Source organism: Heterocephalus glaber, unplaced genomic scaffold (genome assembly GCF_053883595.1).
Source record: "Heterocephalus glaber isolate CG9 unplaced genomic scaffold, H.glaber_assembly_v1.0 deba00000676, whole genome shotgun sequence".
NCBI classification, from domain to species: Eukaryota; Metazoa; Chordata; class Mammalia; order Rodentia; family Bathyergidae; genus Heterocephalus; species Heterocephalus glaber.
Genome location: NW_028258156.1, coordinates 25,239,921 through 25,260,837, shown reverse-complemented (window position 1 = coordinate 25,260,837; position 20,917 = coordinate 25,239,921). Strand labels below are relative to the sequence as shown.

Genomic DNA, 20,917 nt, shown 5'->3' with positions numbered 1-20,917 from the left:
GCTTGGTTGTTCTTGCATCTGGATAGCTAAAGGGAAAATTTTATAAAAGACTATGTGTCCTTCTGTTCATGGGACTAGGTTAATTGTATTGCTTAAAAATTTATCAGGCAAAGATCTTTGAATCACAAAAAGTTACAAGGATTCTGCTCTTGGTCTTGTCATCTGCTTCAAATGGGTCAGAAGTTAGCTGATGATAACCAGTGCCAAAGCCTTAGACAAGACTAAAACCAAAAGCATAAATCAGGGTTTTCCACTCTGGAATGTTCTACTGCAATTTCTTCAGTTCTTCAAAAACTCTTAGGGATTTGTAAATCTCTCATGCTCTCCAGCATTTTTCTTTTCTCATCTAAAACTTGGTAAGAATTTAGATTCTGATAAGGATGAAACCTGGCATTTATTAACTATAATTGGAAAAGTTCCAGGGTGCCTAATTTTCTGAGTGTTAGGTATTAGTCATTAAGGTTGTATAGAAACCCATGCAGATTTTTGTCAACGATTTCATTTGCACACTTAGATTAGTCAGTTTCCCCCTGCGGAGAGGGACGGATGCAGCCTGTGTTCAGACATGAAGATTTGCCAGCTGAGCACAGTTCATCAATTGTTTAACTTTTCTTCAACTAGACATGTAGGGTGAAATACAAAAATATACTAACAATGTTTGAGAATACTGTATTTGGCTTAAATGCTTGGTTTTATTAAAGTCGCCACCAAATAGTTCTACTGGCAGAGGAAAAAAAAGGAAGAAAAAAATGAAAGATTTTTCATAAAACCATTTTTAAAAATAGTGTGGTCTGGTCACCAAAGCTTTGGAAAAGTTTTATGCCTAAATGATTACAAAAAGTGTCTGCACTAAATGGAAGAGAGGACATGGCTGAGCCGGAAGACAATAACTTTGTATGAAACAATGCATCATCAGAACGGATCCAGGAATGCACTTGTGTGGAGCAGTGAGTGAAGAAGGGGCTGGCAGTAGTTGAGAGCAGAGATGCAGAATCTTATCTGACCCCTTTAAAAATGAGAGATGTTCCAGATTTGATGGTTTCCCCATTCAAATTCCCTCTCTCTGCACCATACACTTCAGGCCAGAGGTCAGGGTGCAAGTTCCCATTGAAGTCATCTTTCAGAATGGAGGGCAGAGGAACCACAGGAACACAATAGGGTCCACCGAAGCCCCGGTCACACCTAAGGAAAAATGGGTGGGGAAAGGCATTTATCATGAGTTCACTGGGCTGGTTTTCCTGGTGCATTATAAAGAGAGAAACTGCCAGTGTTATTAACTTACACACAGCGTCCAGCATCACAAATCCCTCGTCCTGAGCACATCCAAGGGCACCCTGAGGCCAGTACCACATTATCGATAGCCCACGAGTCAGCCCCCACAGTGTAGTTGGACTGGATCCATCTGAACCGCGTCCTGGGAGAACTGACCAAGAAAACACATCATTGGCTTGACAACAATCTTGAGAGCACAGGACATACATTTCACTTCCCTTTCCCTTTACTGTATCCTGTATCCTCTTCCAAGGTTCCCGCTCCCTCTTCCTTTAGACTTTGTTTTCATCCTAAGTAGTGGGCACTGTTTCCGCTTGACCCATAAAGACGTGAGCAGAAAATGTGCTATTTACCTCCTTCACCATTTCTTTCCTATAAGGGTCTACAGACAATGTGAGATGGAAAAGTCATTTTGAACTATTGATTGATTGTGATTTTGAAATCCAAGTTGAATTTTAGTTTTTGCTTTCAGGTTTTTACTGCTACTCAGTACTGGAAAAGATATCGAAGGTGACAGACATGGTTAAAGGTTACGATCTTACAAACTTCTGGGAGTAAGGCTCCCATTTCACTACTCCTAAGTGGTTTCTGAGAGTAACCCGCTACTTTCTGAGAGGAGTAACCCCCTTCAGCCTGCTAGTCTGCTGCTGAAAGCCAAGGCTAGAACGATGGAATGAATTCCCGCACTTCCGGCTGTTTCTAATCCTTTCTTCGGAAGACACTGAGTCAGAAGCGGAGGCAACTTCACCAGCAACAGCAACAGTCCCTCACAGTGGAACGGCCTGCCGGACAGAAGCTGCGAGCTCTCCGGGATGTGGAACGCAGGCTCCCAAAGCTGAGTTTCAGCAGTACCACTGCAAGTCCTATTCTTCCCGCACACGAGTTCTCCTTCAGGGCGGCACAGCTGCCAGCCCAGGGACTTGAGGTGGAATCTAACCAGTCACTACTGCAGTGCCTTCAGGGGTTCCCACAACATGGTCTGCCAAGGCCCAAACACTTAGGGCGACTTGCACAGCCCTCCACCACCGCCCTCTCCTGGCTTCAGCCCATCTTTCCCCATTTCATGCCTCAGTTATATTCCGGCAGCACTGAATCCTGGAATCTCTGCAGAAGCTCAGGGTTTTGTTGGCCTTCGGGTTTTGTTCTGGCTTACATCAGTGTAAATGCTCCCTCAGACTCAGCCGAGAGACATCAGCTCCTCCAGAAAGCTCCCCCTGAGACCCCCCAACTGGAATTGGGTAGCATCCTCCTGTGCTTCAATGGTGTCCCTGAGAATTAACCTCTGTATCAGTTTGTATGATAAACAGACACTCAAGATACCTGCTCTCCTAAGTAATATCTGTGGGTCCTGGCTTCAGCTTATTCATTTAGCATCAGGGTACTTAGAACGTAATAATCAATAAATTTTTGTTGAATTAAAAGCAAAGGGAGCCGGGTATGATGGCACAGGCTTGCAATCCCACTACTTGGGAGGCTGAGGCAGGAGGATCTCAAGTTTGAGGCCAGCCTGGGCAACTTAGTAAAGAAACCCTGGGTCAAAATTAGCAGAAAGGGCTGGGAATGTAGCTCAGTGGTAGAGTGCTTGCCTGGTATGTGTGAAAATCCGACTAATTAATCAAAAGTAATCCCCAATATTGACCAAAAAAATGAGCTACAGGCAACCACTACACAAAGCTCTGGGATCTACAGAAAGCTATTTTAAGGCAAATCTTAACATAGTTCACTTTCTTGCACTTTTCCCTGCCATTTGGTTATGCATTTCTGAATCAGAATTGAATCAGGAAAATAGAAACCACTGTAAGCATTTAACACAGAGAGAACTGCACGCAAAGTTAGTGGCCAAGCTGAGAAGCCAATAGAGGAAGTGAGGGAATCAGATTAGTGAAGGCAAGAAGCCACTACAAGTCCAAGGTTGCAGGGACACATGGAGGAGACCTCTGTTGGTGCCCAGGGTCAGCATCACATGGAGACTGAGGAAAACCCTGACTTCCCCTTTCCCGTCTTCTCCTCTCTTGCTAGCCAGTGTCTGCCACCATCTAAACCCATCAGGAAGCCAGTGGGTGCACATGGCCAGGAGCCCCGAGGCCGACTTCCCTGTGATTCAGATTCTGAACAGCACAGGAAGGGAGGGGCAAAGGTCTGGGGCAGGCGTGGTCCCAGGATGACCCAGCTTTGAACCAGTCAGCTCCATGGGCCTTAGCTCCTGACAGATACTCAGATGACCTGAACGTCTACCCCACAGAAGTGGGTGCCTGTGCTCCTTCCGTTCACCTCTCCAGAGGAGAGATACGAAATGATAAGGGTGTTCCAAAGAGGAACTAACCTTGTATTCATTCTGTGGTCCTGAGATAAAACAAAGACTATGGGTACTCTCCTACATGTGACGATTTCACATCCCTTAGCGGGAGTAAGAGGCAGTGTGGCTTCTGGTAAAGGCTTATGCATACAACAGTTTAAAAACAACCTGGTGGGCAGCCTTGAGATTGTCAAAGAACAGAGCAGTTCAGTTTGGTGAAACTTTTGGCACTCTCTGGCCACATTTAAAAACTGCAACTCTCGACACCTAGTTTCTGCTTTCCTCCTGGCACATTCCATGCATGATTATCACGAACTGTAATAGAATCCCTAAGTGGAATCACAATTATTTTCAAATTAGGTGAGAGAAACCTGAAGTTCTGACACACAGCCAAATGACAATTCTCACTTGGTGGAGAGTGGAAGGTAGACAGTGATCCGCTTCCAATTCTGGAATCTTTCTGAGGTGTAAATTGAACTTTCTGTGTAGTGCAGACAGCCAATGGTTGGAGGGACACACTCTTGGGTGACAAGATGCCAGTCCTTGCCATTGTTCACGGAGTACTGGAGCTGGATGCTGTGGACATCACTGAAGGGCTTGCTGCAGCCCATGCTCATTTCAAACTGCAAGAAGGTGGACGCCGACACGTGAAAATCCCAGGTCTCAGCATAACGAGGCTTCCCTACCAAAAAAGAAAAAAACAAAAAACAAAACAAAAGTTGAATGCTTTTTTCTTATTTGGCATTTAAAACTGCAATCAACATTTTCAAAAGCAAACAAAAATTCTCTTCAGTGCCTTACATGTGCTTTGACTTTTGGTTTCATAGTTACTGTTTTTAAATGGTTACCATAGATTTGGAGTACATGGAAGGCTGCTAATCTGAAGAGCTTTATGACCTTAAGAAAGGCAGATATCCTACAGTCTTAAGTCCTCACTCTGAAAAGAAGTTGGGCTCACCAGCTTATTTTAGAGGGCATTACAACTTTTTTCCCCCAAGAGCCTCCCTTGGCAAAAGCAGTTAGGCATGCAGTTTTGTATTAGAGAGTTTCCTTTTGGATTTTAGTCAATTTAGTTCTAGTTAACTCAATTCTAGTTAATCCAATATCCTTCTTCAATCTGGTGATAATATATACCTATGTTTTCAGTGAACATTAGAGCAGTATCCATAGAGAGACAGTCAATATCAACTTGACCTCCTTGGATTCGATACCAGTTGGCTTGCAAATCTAAAGAGCCATCAAATTTGTCCTGAAATCCAGTTTGAGAGCTGTCATTCATTCCGATAAGGACATCATCCAAAGCCCACTGGGCTGAGTGCTTTCCTGCAATCAGATGAAAAAGGAGTTGGAGAAGGCTCATTATTGCATAGCAGTAGGAACATTTTTGCAACCATGATTTCAAATCAAATTGTCCACAAACTGACTGCGAATGAAGATACACATAATATAAGATGGGTATGGGCTACCAGGAAAGTTGTCGTGAGCAGCAACTTACCGTGTTGTGGCTGCCACCATCGGAAAGCTGTCGCAGGTGTCTTTGCCTCCCATGGCAGGTCAATGGAAATGATCTGCGCTTCCAGAAATGACATGAAGTCCAACTCTCGAAGCAAATGCCACAGTATTCCATTGTCATTTGAATACTGAACCACAATCCCTGAGTTGTAAGACCAAAAATTGTGTTACTAGGACAGCTTTCCTCAAGGCAAGGAACAGCATTTTTTAAATGGCAAAAATGGCAGCGACTTTCAATTGTGTCTCCTAGAATGAGGGCACACCCATCTAACGCCCAAGGAGTGAATTAGTAGACCTGAAGGCTCATCAATTTCTTGACAGTTTCTAATGCACTGACTCCCAGTAAATGAAGACAAAAATACATAAGGTCTTTTAAAGACCACTTGGCTTTGTATGAGCGATGAGGAGGTTAGTAAGGGGAACATAAAAATCCACTTCAGATCATGCACTTGAATTTTAGATTTTGCTCTGAACATCACAAAGTCTCATACCATTCTTATATACTCAGAAGAAACATCTCAATCTCCTGGCACAAAATCAAGCAGTGTTCTCTGCTGCCAAACCCTCATTGCCCAGCTTCAGAAGATCCTTTAACTGGAACTTTGCACTTTGTTATGCCTTGCTTAGCAAAGACTGAATGGTATGAAATTATTAAATAGCAAAGCATTATGACTCTCCTCCCCAGTGTTAGTTCCATTTTCCTTCCTCTATGTCACTCCTTTCCTTTATACTTACTCCACCTACCCACACCCTTCCACCTGTCACTAGAGTGACAAGATCTACGGAACTGCACAACAACGTGCAAGGGACCTCATGCGCCATCCCTGCTAACCCTTCCAGAAACATCTTTTATTTTAAAATAGGACACAGGGAAAAGGTAATGCTGATTGCAAAGGACAGACTACTAAGGGTGTGACTACAGGACTATCACTGATGGTCTTAGGAACAGATAAATAGAGACGAAGGAGGGAGCAGAGGGTGTCTCTCTAATTAACTATTCTAAAACTATTCCTAAAATTTGCACAGCCTATTCATACTTATGACTGGACACACCGGACTACTTTCTAAGTATTCACAGCACTTATGCTCAGTAAAGTTACAGTTACTATATTTATTTTATTATATTCAAATGCTTGGAAGATTGTAAATCATTCATGGTATATGCAACTTTTAAATGTCCTTGTTATTGATTGAAAAGAACTTCTCAATCCCTTTAAATCATGTTAGTTAACAAAGAGTTTACTAAGATAAAGTTTCCAGAAATACTATGATAAAATATAGAGCTAAAAGGAAGTTGTTTAATGCTAATTAACAGCACATGGAATTATGGTTACCACATATGACAAGGGATGATGCCAGGGACAATAATGATGACAAGGTTAAAAGGAGAAATCTAAAGTGAAGTAAAGCTAACGTATTTTAAATAAAAGAACTCATCCAACTGAAGGGAAGGAAAGATCCAGTTCAAAGCCCACAGCCTCCTTGCGGGGACAGAGTCAGAGTTTTGCCTGGTTGAGGCGAGACCTGTGTGTCAGGGAAGGGACTGTCACACCAAGCCTCATGAAGCAGAAGGAAGCTAGGCTGCTTCTGGTCTTCACTCAAGCTGAGGACTATCTGGCCGAAGCTCCCGTCCCCAACCCTCTATGTTTGCTCAATATATGCCCCACTGGCCTGTGTGATGTTGGATGGTTGGATGGCTGCGAGCATAGACACTTCCAGAGTGAAGTTTTGCTTGTGGCTATTAATTTGTGTTAATATGGTTTACATTTAATCATATGAAAAAGAGTGGGGGAAAGAGAGAGAGAGAAAGGGAACAGGGACAGATAGAGAGGGAGAGGAAGAAAAAGGAGAAGGAGGAGGGAAGGAGAGAGACAGAAGGAGGGAGGGAGGGAGGGAGGGAGGGAGAAAGAGAGAGACAATTATCCAGGTGGCCTATTTAGAAGGTAGATTATAGTACCAGAAATGAAGCATTCTGAGAACAAAACCTCACTGACTGATTCTTTCTAGTTTCTTCTATTCAAAGTGTGGTCCAAGGCCAGGACCTGCATCACTTTGGAACAGGTCCTATCTGTGACAGTTTTAAAAATGTGTCCACAAATTCTTTGACACCCCTCCCTTCAAGAAATGGAGCTTAGTTCTCTTCCTTCTGAGTTTAGATGGATTTAGTAACTCTCTTCTAATGAACAGAATGTGGCAGGAGCCTGGTGTGTGGCTTCTGAGACCAGGTCACTAAAGGCACGGTCATTGGGACTGAGGGTGTAACTAGTGGTAGAGCACTTGCCTAGCATGCATGAAGTCCTGGGTTCGATCCCCACCATTAGAAAAAAATATTCAGCCTATGCACACGTCTACATAATAAGAATCTAAAGCTTCTTGCCAAAGCCAGGGGAGAACCGAAGCCTTTTGCCAGTGGCCAAGTGAGTAACCATCATAGAAACGGATCATGCAGCCCTGGTCTCGCAGTGACTGAACCTCTGGACTTCATCTTGACTGCAGCCTCATGGGAGATGCTGAGGCAGAACCACCCAGTCAACGTGCTCTGACGTGATCCAAAGAAATTCTAAGCTAATTCATGTTTGTTGTTTGAATCAGTCAACTTCAGGGTGGTTTGTTACATCGCTTACCTCCCCACTCTTACCAAATCAGAATTTGCACATTAACAGATGCAAATCCCGACTGATTTCAGGTGTGCATTAAAATACAGACCACAGACTGTGGCTCAGGAGGTGGATCCTCCATCTGCCTGCTGCTTGTTGCCTTCCTCTTCTCTAGCTTTCCCCGGAGGACCACACTTTCCCTTAGGTCAGAGAGAGGAACCTCAGTTCCAAAGCACCAGGAAGGAGCGCGTTCCAGATAAGACGGAGAGAGCGGTGGAGTGGAAGAAAGGGAAACAGCAGCCCACAGTTCCGACCGGTGGCTGAGCCTCATTAGCTGTGTCATCTACCACTCTGCACATTCAAATAAACCAAGCCCTATCAGCGTGACTACGGAGTGTTTAAGGCCTGTAAAACATTTCTCTATTTAAACGACAACTCCATCTGCACTCTGCCTAGTCTTACTGAAAACAGCCTAATTTTCACTTTAATTCCAAATATGTAAATTGATGCTTCAGCTTGAGTAAGTAAAGAACCTTCAGTTTCATCACTGGAAGAGACTTGCTGAAGGATGTAGGCAGATTTACATGCTAACAGCCAGTTTTCAATAACAGGCTGAGAAGTAAGTGCCAGTGGGGTGTGAATTACTTGGCCAACACTGAGTTGAAGAAATGGCTCAGGACGCGCTGAGAACAAGTTACTTGTTCCTAAAGGGATCTTAGGGTGAGCCTGCCCCTCAGGCACACAGCAGCTTGTCACCAGAAGCTAATATGGAGCAGACCTCATACCTGGGCTAAGAAGATGCTTCTTACTATACACGACATGTTCAAGGTCTGTTTTTGCTTATATATAAAAATATGGGTACCAATATGGAAGTTTCAGAAGAGTCATGCATTGAAACTTTCTTTAGGTTTCAATGTATCAAACGTCATGTTCCTGGTGACCCCCTAACCAGACCATTGATGTAAATCAGCACCTTCTCCTGCAGAAGTTAACTTTCTATCTCGGCAGCTCATTTGTTTCTGTCTAGCTCTTATAATGGAGCGTTTTCTCATCCCCGTAGATGGTTACTGGTCTGCCCTGGTTGTTCTCTGCCTAGCACATGTAGGCTTGTGCTTCTTGACCCTTTCACTACTCTTTCTTTCTCCCTTTGGTTGACAACGTCTAGGATCTCCCCAGCTGATGCTTCATTGTTGTGGAGGCTGGAATGAGGACCTCAGACGAGCCATGAAGAAAATGTAGCTCAAGGAAGAAATCACATTTGTTTTAATCCACTGATATTTAGAGGGCTATTTGTTATTGCAGCATAACCTGACTCATCATGACTGATGCATCTGTCTTGGGTGGCATTGTATCTATAGCACTTAGAACGGTGTTTGGTTTAGAATAGGTTTTAATGAATTTCTGCAGAAGAGATTAAAGAATGCAAAAGGGTCTCTACCTTTTCTGACTGCTACTTTGATAAGTAGATGATCTGGATAATTACTAAAGGTGAGCCTTCTTGGGTTTGTGAGGGCATAACTCAGAAAAGTCAAAGCTGATGAGCAGAGCTCTCAGTAGTTCTATCGACTAGCAGGTATTGTTTGAGCCAGTGTATTTTATACAGTGACATGTGACATAAGTACAAGCTTAGATAATAGTCTTGTCAAACATTTCAGGTATTGCTTCTTAGGCCAAGGTTTGGAGGAAGAGCTGTCTGAGAAGCCCATGGACTTTGTGCTAAAAACCAGCTCACACTCTGGGTGCCTTAGGGAACCCTGACTTACCCACAGAGCTCCTGGAGAAGCCCTGTGTTTCTCAGACCTGAGCCACTTGAGACTGAAAATGGAATGCATGCTCCAGCCAGAGTTCAGGGCAAGGACAGGAGCAAAGCAGGATGGTTAAGGCACAAATTCTGGAGTCAGAGTGAGTAGTTTGAGTCCTGTGTACCTACTAACTGCAAGATTGTGGGCAAGGTACTTGACTGGCTTTTGCCTCAGTTTCCACATCTATAAAATAGGATTAATAAATAGGACCCATGACAAAGGGATACCATGGAGATGAAAGGAATTAATACCAGTAAAATACCTGGACACAGTGCCTCCTATATAGGTGTTCAATAAAAGTTGACATTTATTTTTATCAAGAAGAATCCCTCCTACACAAGGATTGTGTGCCCTCCAATGTACTTGGGGGCAGGGGTAGAGTTTGATGTGCATTCAGTAATGTCCTGTAAGCTTTAGCCTTTACACAGAATGCCAGTCTCTGCTCTTGTTTTCCTCTTCCTGTAGAGTCAAGAGTTTCCGGAGCAAATGCCTTCTTACCCTGCCTACACCCAGACTGGCTGTTGTATTTTTCAGACCTAAGGATCTGGATGAGAAATGTCAGGGATCTTGGCTCCATGCAACCTCCCTTTCTCTATGAAGGGTAAGGGAAGAGAAGGAATGATTTAAGGGAATGTATGAGTTTGCAAAATCCAGGCCATTGTCCAGGAGGGAAAAGGACTAATTTGCCAATAGCAATTGCAGTTTCTATGGAAATATAGCAGCTTACCTTCATTTCTAGCCCTTGGCTTGATGCAGGTAATACCTGAAGTTTTGCTTCCAATTTGTATATAAAACTGAACGAGTCTAGGGGGGAAAAATTTTCAGTTTACTTACAAATACATGAGCCTGGAAGAGCTTTAACCTTTTGTATTTTTTAATATAAAGAAAACACCTCTGGCACAATTCTTACGCACTACTTTTAGTCTCAGGGATCATAGGACAGGCAGAAAGTATATAGATTATAGTAAGGTAATTCTGTAACCATTTAGGAAAAATTAATAATGACTCTAAATTTTATTCTGTATAATAATATAAACAAGAGAAAACAATTAACCCTACTTCTGATGTAATTTAATGAGAAATTCCTTAAATCCAGATAATTCCATTATTGGAAATTCAAGATAAAAAATATCTAACACTATGAAGTTGAACACTGTTTGTTTGGAGCCAGATAATTTACGTGCCTATTATAGATTTAGACTCAATGGGTCTCTTAGTGTAATGAAATTATGCCTCCATCCTTGGTAACCACTTGCTGGGCAAATATCTTTGAGAAAAGAATGTGGCAGGAAAGGGAAAGAGAGTGAAAGCAGAAAAAATATGAAAGGGTAACCTCAGATTTTAGAGAGGATAAGGTCTGCAAATTTCAAACCTTTTTCCATTTCCTTCCCTCCAATTCTCAAGTAAATTAATTGATCCAAAAAAGAAGTAGTTTCATTTTAGGTGTGCTACTATTTCATTTAACCTTAAAAATCAAATAGTTCTTTATTTTACCAGTAGGTGTCAGTGTATGTATTTAACATTTCTAGGCAGTTTTAAATAAGTGACTACAAACTTAAATGAAGAGATATCATTTTTAGACAAAGAATTTAAAGTTGGAAACATCTTTGCTTCATCAGCATACATTAAGAATAATACCAAATTTTTTCAAGATAACAAAGAACTTGAGAAAACCAAGCTAAATGTACACTAGGCATATAGGCCTTGGTGATGAATATGTTGACTCATGAATTATGTATGATTTTTGTAGTGACCATGTATTTTATTACAGAGCTATCTATGCTGTCTTTTACACAGCAGAACCTATGTACAGAAATGCAACCTCTCAATGAAGAACAGAATGCGTTAGGTTAGAGCACACGATGTGGTCAGTGCTATGCTCAAGGAGAAGTGTGCCTGCCGACTAGCAGCTCACCTGATATTCCTGGTGTCCAGAGGGACAGTTCTTGCTTCTCTTTTCCCAGGGCCACTGAAGTAGAGAGACCTGCCGTCGTTCAGCGTTCCGCAGCCTGTGCCCACCTGGCCCCCGGTGATCTTGTACCACAGCGGGCTGAGCTTCCCCTCAAACCTATCGAACATCTCAGTGTGGTTGGGGATGTTTGACACACAGGTTCCCTGGGCAGCTTCAGAGAAAGGAGAGATGCAGGGTGGGAATCTCTGAATAGGAAAAGGTATATTCAACACACAGGCAAAGAAAGATCTCCACGGTGCTGGGGAAGGAAGCCACGTGGAAATCAGAATCTCCGAAGTGGCCGTCTGAAGACAGCCATTATTATTATCACCAGAGACGGTGCTCTGTTTCTGAAATTTAAATTTTCTTTTAGTTAATAGAGACATTGGGAACGATGTGATCCCCCAGTTCTTGCTGCTCAGAGGGTTTGTGTAAACTGTGAAGAAGTAGATCTTGTCTGTAATAAAATGTGCTCATTTGTGGTCCTTCTGTTCGAGTGTCATTAGGGGAGCCAGTCCTAGATTTTAAGAATGTCACCCTCAAATCTACGAGCCACAGCATTGTCCCCACAAGGCCACTACACATCTGTCTCCGGTTTTTCGAAGTTGCAGGGCAGAGCACTGACCAGCTGGGAAAGGGCCTTCTGAAGTTGCTTCCAGGAAAATTTCAAAGAAATATTTTGAAGCTCATGATATTTTCTCCAATTTTAGCTTTTAAGCTCAGCTTCCTTTTTATTTTTGTGGCAGTAACATCCAAAGGTCAAAAAATGATTCTTTTGTAAAGCTGTCTTTTGGCAGTCTTTGGTTTATTATTTTATAATTTCAATGTTTTCTTTAAATGTATAAAATTATATTCTTTTCTTAAAGCAGTGTGAAGAGCTCAGGGAGACCCTGCAGTCAAGCGGTGAAAAGCTTGGGTTTGGGTTTTAGAGAACGACTGTTTGAGTCTGAAGCTCAGCTCTACCACTCCTAGCTGCATAACCTGAGATATTAACCTCTGTGTTCCTCAGTTACTGCAAATTAAGCAGGGTTTACAGTACTACGGCACTGGATTATTGGAATTAAAAGGCATGAAATAAAAAGCACTTACTGTACTGGTTGGCATGAAATAGGACTTCAAACAATGTTCATTCTGATTGCTGTTAATAAGACACAAATCCCCTCTGGGGAGTGAAATTTACATTATCACGCTTTCTTCCTGAGGCAGCTTGAAACTCTCTTAGTACCTCGATGTGCCTGGATGGCAAATTCCTACAATCCTTAGGCTTTAGAGAAATAAACTCAGAACCTACTTCTTTGAAAGGCCATGAAATACAGCAAGGACAGATTAACATTTTACAGGCAAACCATCAGGCCCGCCTTACCCGTGTAACCCAGGTCGCAGAAGCACACGCCTGAGATGCAGTCCCCGTGGCCACTGCAGGAGCTGGGGCAGGGCTCGGATATGTACACTCCGTCCAAGCCAAAGGGAGCCACGTTCTTCTGGGAGCTGCTCTCCTGGATCCACCGGAACCGGGTCTTGCTGTCGGGAAACACAACACACGTGTCTCTTACAAACACATTTCCCACCAAAGCACAGGAGTACAGAAAGATCCAAGCAGCTCCAGATATTTAATAATTATTTGGATGTCACTGCCTGCTTGATGACACATTTAACCTTTGTAAGATGTCTCTCTCATATCTTTCTCAAATCTTCTTGATTTCTTCTTCAGTCTAAATGTTTCAATACCACGAAGCTATCAGATACAGAAGACTTAATTTTTTTGGGGGCGGGATCGAACTTGGGTCCTTGTGCTTGCGCAGCAGGCGGTGAGTCCACTGAGCTAAATCCCTGGCCCTGACTTAATTTTTTTTTTAATAGAAGGCTTTTGATGGCCAGAAATGTATCATAGGTCTTTATTGCCTAGTTTCCTATTCCTTCTTCTGCTGGTAATACTAACCAGGAAGACATTCTTTCTTTTATTTAACAGTTCATATTCTCATCATATTAATTTAATGAATATTAGAGACGCCATTTGGGAACTTTTGAAATTAACGAGTAGACTATTCTTTGATTGCACATATGGGGCACTCTGGCTATTTGCCACTGTCATGAGTCAGGTAGGGAAGAGTGAAGTTTGCACGGATAACTCTACTGCCTCCCACCCCCACCTTCTTTCTTCTCCCTCTCTCCCTCCTTCCTTTCTTTTTTCCTTTCCTTCCTTCCTAGTTTGCTTGTTTCTCTCTCTTTCTTGGCACTTAGGTATTAAACACAGGGAGTTTGCACTGAGCTACATCCCAGCCATCTATTTATTTATTTCATGGCCAAGTCTCACTAAGTCACCCAGGTTGGGCTTAAACTTGGGACCTTCCTGCCCCAGCCTCCATGAGCGCGGGGATCACAAGCCTGCACCACCACGCCTAGCTGCTTCTCTCATCATTCAATCTCCAAGATGCTCACTTTATGGACTCTGAACAACCAGGTGGGCGGGCTGCCGATCCACCCCAGTAACTGCCAGTGAGTGAGCAGAAGAGGGGCCCTGCCCAGGCCTTTGTCCCTGTAGGACACAGTGCCCCGGGCTGCTGTGTAGTCCTCCTTGCCCTAGACCCACAGTTCTGAGGCCACCACGTTGGCAGTTGTCCCACTGCTCTCTTATCTTCTCCATCCTTTCAATGCAAGTCTTTTTGAATCTATTCAAATATAGGGAAATACATATTTCACAGCAGGAAAATACCCTTTCCTTCTGAATTCTACTCACATCAAAGGAGGAAGATGTATTAGGATATTCAGACTCCAATTTATTTTGTTGCCAATATTTACAGACTTGAGTGAATCCAGTTTCCAGTAAACAAGGGGAAAGAACCGTAAAGATGAAAGAAGATTATCAAGAATAACTATAAAGTGGATATGGTGCTGGCATTGTAGCACTCAGGACAGCTGAGGCAGGAGGATTTCAAGTTTAAACCCTGCTGGGGCAATTTAGGAGACTGTCTTAAAAATATAAATGAATGAATGATTGAATAGATAAAGAAAGAAAGAAAGAAAAATAAATAAATAATAAATAAATAAATAAATAAGAGGTGGGATGTAACAGCTCAGGGGTAGAGTGTTCCTGGTTTAATCCCCCAGTATTTTAAAAAACAAAAAAGAATAATTATAGACAAAGATGTCTCCTCCTCTCCCCTGTTACTGTGAAAATACCATGGCAGTGTCAGAATGACTTTCTTTAAGCTCTTTAAGTAATCCTGGAAATTTGGAAACACTGAACCACAACTCTGCTTTTATTTCTTCATTATTTAAGGTTAGCTACTGTTGGAAAATTCACAAACTGAAACCAACAATATTATTAGGTTTAAAACTTTTTTTGTTGTTTTACAGATTAATCACCTATTAATGCCAGCTTTAGTTTCAGTGTGCAAAGAGGAAGGTGGACATATAAAAGTATTTCTTTGAGTTCTAATTCAAAATGTATTGATTTTATTTTTATTTTTATTTTTTGGTACTGGGGATAGAACTCCGGCCCTTGCGCTTGCGCAGCAGGCGGCGAAACCACTGAGCGAAATCCCCGGACCTGGTTTTATTTTTAAAGGCAAAGTAGAACTGAATTAAAGAAGATTTTAAAAACAAAGCAAAAGGAAAATAAATAAACATAGTTGTCTTCCCGTTAGGGGTTTTAGAGAATTTCCTTCTATTGGCCATGTTATGTTATTCAACTTCTGAAGATATCCCCCGTCTCGGGGGAAGTAAATGTAATTAATGGACATCAGAATTTGCCAACGACTCTCGTTGAGGCCCCGGTCCTCCTGGCAAAAGACAGAGCACATATCTGTGATAACTGAGGAAAACACACTGGTTCTCTGATAGGCATCCTCTTGGATTACAACTCTCACTTGCTTCTCTTTTTCTGTAACAGAACCATGAGAAAGACGGTGCCAAACTACACTATGCAAAGCAATAAAAGAGAAAGGGCAGCTGCTTTTCCCACCCCAAGCTCCCACTCAGCCAAATGAGCCTAGCTCCATCGAGGGCCGCTTCATGGAAGACGCAGGCTCAGATCTGGGCCGAGAATCATTTAGAGGGTTGAAGAACCCTGCCTTTGGGAAGAATTTTAGAAGAACTTTTGGTGAATGCGGGGCAAGCGAAACCTCTGAGCACTGTCTATCTCTTAGGATTCTGTAATTTTCATTACAATAATAACCTGGTGAGGTTGTCCGCTGGCCGGAGCAAGCTGGCACCTCTGTCTGCAGACCCTAAGCTCCACAAAGCAGAGCACTCTTAAGCGTTCTGCGAACATAAAAGACCTCTGGAGCTCAGTATTAAGAAGTCTATATTCAAGTAAAGTAAAAAGAAACTCTAAATAGTTTTTGGTTAAAATTGTTGGCTAATAGGGTTAGTCTAGGATGTGGTGCAGTAGAGGTGGGAATTCTAGAACGAGGATGGTAATGCAGAGCAAAAGGGGCAAGAGAGGTTCCTGTTTTCCTTTTTTTTTTTGGTACCAGGGACCGAACTCATGACCTTGCTTGCGCTTGCAATGCAAGAGTGGTGCCACTGAGCTAAATCCGTGGCCCTTTCCTTCTTTTAATTTTTGCTATTTGTTATTGCTGGAAGGAAGATGCAAAGCAAATCCACCAGGGTTTCACTGGTCATGATGTAAGTGTGTTTTGCTTCATTTCCATTTCTTCACCATGTGCCTGGTTCCTGATTCCTGCTGCTACTCTGTTCTCTTTTCAGTGAAAACCTTGGGATTGAACACAAGTAATTTAGCAACCTCAAGGTTGCTGGAATAGGAAGAATTGATAAAGAATTCATTAAAAAAAAAACAAGCCAGAGGCCGAGGATTTAGCTCAGTGGTTCCATGCCTGCCTTGCAAGCACAAGGTCCCAAGTTCAATCCCCGGTACAAAAACAAAACAAAACAAGTCAGAGAGAGACATCCAAAGGAGGGAAGAAATAAACAGGCCACACTTATGCTAGTAAGAATGTCTAGATTCTATGTTTTTCAAATCCAGGAGATACAGCCTTGCAACTATTAATATTATTGATGTGCTTTTTCAAGGAGGCACACCAGAACACTGCAACTACTTCCTGCTAAACAGCTTTTACTCTTTTTTTGGAAAACACCTTAAGAAAGGAAGGCGTCTTCATTGTAGTTATTCACCCATCTGGTTATTATTGCTCATTTCACATCTCTGCATTCAGAGGCTGTGTAGCCTGCGCCTACAGCATGCCACCAAGTGCTAGGCTGGGCTAACCTTGGAAGCAAACCCAGACACAGCGCCTGCTTTCTAGGAGCCCACAATCGAGAGAGAAGCCACGCTTCTCTAGAACCTGCTCAAACAAAGGTACACATGGAACACCGATGACCACCATTAAGGAGGCCATAGAGTTAGGAGAGTGCGCAATAGAGGTCTTTGACTTGACAGGAAGTGGTGAAGAGGAAACGATGACTGAGGAGAAAGATGGAATTTAATCTTATATAATTTTATTCTAAATATGGCATCGTGTGGCTTGACTACTGAAATCATGGATCAAAACTTCCCCTTTGCTTTTCATATTTAAGACAGGCAAGAAGAAGTAAACACTGTGTTTCTTTGTCCTCTTACCCAATTTTCATTTTACTGGGAGGGGCCTACCTGGGCAGGAGAAGTGGTTTCTACACCTCACTCTGCTACAGCCACACAGTTCCGGGGTGCAGGGGCACACGGGTGACAGGTGGTAGTGGAGGTGTCTGGCAGAACATTGAGCAATTGTGTTTCTATCCCTGCTAGAGACGGCACTCTCCACATCCTCCTGTCTGGATGGGGATTCTCCTGGTAGTCAGGAGAGACGAACCAACACTTATTACTACCACGTCTCTCCTCTGTAAGCAAGAACTATGCAGATTTTAGTATATGTGCTGCCCAAGTGAGCACTAGAACTATGCAGATTAATATGAGTATAAACTGCTCCTTTGAGAAAAATAGCTTAGAATTATTTCTGAAAGAGCAGTGTTCTAGTAACTATTGTAAGCATATTGCCTTACGGCAAAACAGCTCCAAGTTTTAACAATTTTAACACTTGGAATTCTCAGCTTTTGAATACTGCATTTGGAGATATCCGAGTGTCAACATATTGCAAAAGGAACAACAACAGCTCATTTACTCGTGGTAAAGTAGAAACATATTCACTGTTCTTTAGCAGAGGGCTCTTCATCACACAGGCCATCAATTAGCAAGCTGGTTGGTATCCAAATTAAACAGGAAGCTGGATTGTAATGGAGAGGATTTCTTCTTCCAAAAGCTGAAGTCTCAGAAAATATTGATACATTTGGAGTCTCAAAATATTGGCTTACTTTGTGAGGCTAGGGACAACCTAGCCTTATTTCTTATTTCTTTTTTCTCATATGTGGTTTATTTCTTTCTTATTTTTCATATGGGGCTTTACCAGTTGGGTTATTCCGTGCAACCCCAAACAAACTGTAGCGACAGATTCAGCTATATATTATTATTGAGTTTTGGAAAAATCCAACTAGATTTCTGGCCCTTGGCTCCAGATTGTCTTATCTGCTCTGATAGTGATGTGTTCTGATATTCTAGTCTCTGTAGAAAGACGAACTACTTGATGTGGCTCACTTACACCTATCTATGTGGAAGGGCTGTGGTCAGTCCATGGTTTCAGGGAAGTGCAGGGGGACAAAGGTAGTGGTGGAGTGAAGACGATAGAGCAGCACTGTTACAGCACAACTTGGGATGGGCAGGAAGCTGGAGGAGATTGCTGGCTATGATACATTCTTAAGGGAAAAGAAAGATGTCTCAGAGGGTGAAGCTTAGAGGGAATAAAAAAAAAAAGGCCGAGAAGAATAATGGATTATAGATGCACTGCCCAGGAGAACTATCTTAATCAAGGAAACTTTCTTGTCCTGGATGTCGCTCATGGAGGAGGGAGACCATGCACCAAGCCTCTTGGTGGCTTTCAGAATTCTTACAGGCTGGTGGCTGCTGTGTGCTTCCCCTTCCTCCCTTTCTGTTTTGTTGATTTTTGGTTTTTACTGTTTGTTTGAGTGATCATCCTGTCACTGTCTCATCATGTTATATTGGCAATGGGTAGGGTAGATAACTTGTCTTCACAGATATAGATAATAAGACCAGGGAGTGAAGAACTAAAGCTGTTGGGCTAAGACTTTGGGGAGTTATGGAGGAGAGAAAATGCATATTGCAGTGGAGAGATGTGAGTCGCTGGAGCTGGGGCAGGTGAGGCTATGTGGTTACAATGATTCCTCCTTTCACTATCACATATGCCCCTCTGCAATATGACTTTTATGCACTTCCTATCAAAACAGCAGTCTCTGTCCTCACCTTCGAAATATTGATTAGTTTTGTGCCTTGCTTTGACCAATAAGATGTGGCAAATTAGATAAATCCCCCAGATACCTTGGTTAGTTTGGATTTCTGGAGCCACCCAACTGTAAAAAATACTGGGAGGAAGACCACATTGGGAAGATGCCGGTGAGTCCAGAAGCCAACTCACAGCTATCAGATGGAGGCTAGGAGAGAGACCAGCAGAACCACCCAGGGAGCCCCATACCTCCTGAGAGATAATGCACTGCTGTTTTAAGCCATTAGGCTTTGGAGAGGTGTATTGTATGGCAGGAGGCAACTATGCAAATATTAGCTTAGGCTCTGCTAAGGAATGTAAAGCAAGAGGAAGGCTGACTATTTACAAAAGTAAGACATCTAGGCATCCTTGATTCCCATTTCCTCTCATTAGTTGAGAGATGACAAGATTTGGCTCCTGAGATGGAAGTCACGTGCTCAGCATGGCAGAGCCAAGCTGTCGACTCTGAACTGCTCATCCTTGGACTATCATATAAGAAAGTACGAACTACCTTATTTAAACCTTGTTAAGCGTTCGTGTTTGTGTGTTTCTCTGATACAGTAGTGGATCTGTATTCTAACAAAAGTGAGCTGCAAGTGAAGTTAAGTTTCATTAAAAGTGATAGACTCATTAACTTTGCCACCTACATATCAAAGATCTAAAGCATTTGAGTCTGTCTTTGATAAACTACAAAGAACACTGACATATGAAGACAAAGGAATTGACTTGAATCTACTCATTGAAGTAGCTTAATAGCTATTTCTTAAAATAGCTGGTATTTAAAGATTACGCTTCAAGGTTTAGCAGACTAGCACAGAAAGTTTTACATCTTTGACCAAAGAAGTACCTTTCCTACCGTGGAAATTTGTCTGCCAAAAGCTTTGGTATAATTTTTTGAAGTATGCACACCTAAGTATTGATGGAGATAGACAACATAACCAGTTTACCTTGCTTAGTGGGATTTAGGAAATCTGGTGATCAATTCGGTGAAAGATGTCACAGACAGAATGGTCTCTAAAGACTTTATAGATAAGCCATTTTTATGATTTGCTAGGCTTATACCATTATACCAGCCAGGATGAAATAGAGTATGCTGTGTTAACAAAAAACTCCCAGTCTTATAGTTTAACCCAACAAGGGAGTCTTCTTACTGTAGATACTCAGGGCCAGGCTGATAGAGGGTTCCCTGCAATCATACCTCAATGAAGCGCAAAGCATGGCAAACGGCACATGGATCTTAAAGTCACGTGTTTCCTGTCCATTCACATTACATTATCCCATGCCAAACTTTAAAGGGTGCAGGGAAATATAATCCTACCTTGTTTCAGGAAGGAAAGAAGGTGGAAGTATGGCTGACTGACACTAATGAACATCCCAGTCCTTACTGCAGCACCAGGGAGCAGTGCAAATAGGCTTACATCATCTCAGCTCTGAACCCAAATGGCTTGACTAAGTCACAATTAACGTCATGGTCATATTCCAGATTCAATTAAGAAGTGTCTACTAGAAGAATTAAAAAATTTTTTTGAAAAATTTTTTTTATCTTTGTAAAATGATTGAAGTTAAAAATACTGATCTCTGCCTGCCTTGCAAGAGCAAGGACCTGAGTTCGATCCCTGGTACCAAAAAAAAAATACCGATCTCTGTGTCGCCTACTTTATCTAGTACAAAGATGCTACAAATTTATTCCAGAATATTGAGCCTGGGAAAAAGTGTATCTCTTCTTTAAAAATCAGAATGTGCCTGCTTTTTTTCTTTTTACTCAACAATAAGAACTAAATTATCTTAATTTTTCCCTTTTTTTTGTAGCTGCCAGGAAGCTAAGAGTTAAAATTATTGCTCTAGTAATACAACTGGTTCACTTCAAATTCTCAGTCCTTACATCTCATTTCTCCATTAAAAGTTCAGAATTTTAATCTTTTTCTCTACTGTCTTATTGTTTTAATAGTCATTTAAAGGGATCACTTATATTACAAGATACTCCAGCTTCATGTAAGGAGGTATTAAATGATTAAAAATCTTTATATATTGAAAGCTATATATAATTAATACTTTACAGTTCTTTTAGCCTTTAACATCTTTAGCTCGCTGCTCTATACTCAGATTCACAACAGTAGTTGACATAGGCAGGTACTCAGTAAATGTTTGTTCAATAA

The 20,917-nt window shown here is 42.0% G+C and overlaps 1 protein-coding gene across 1 annotated transcript in view; it reads right to left on the bottom strand.

The window, feature by feature from the left end:
* Reln (reelin) overlaps positions 1-20,917 on the bottom strand; it is a 445,708-nt gene that overhangs the window by 71,941 nt on the left and 352,850 nt on the right. The window contains 8 exon segments of the mRNA XM_021253949.2: positions 1,005-1,182; positions 1,283-1,423; positions 3,977-4,250; positions 4,703-4,891; positions 5,064-5,222; positions 10,207-10,283; positions 11,395-11,602; positions 12,794-12,951. Of these exon segments, the coding sequence (XP_021109608.2) occupies positions 1,005-1,182; positions 1,283-1,423; positions 3,977-4,250; positions 4,703-4,891; positions 5,064-5,222; positions 10,207-10,283; positions 11,395-11,602; positions 12,794-12,951 (1,384 nt within the window).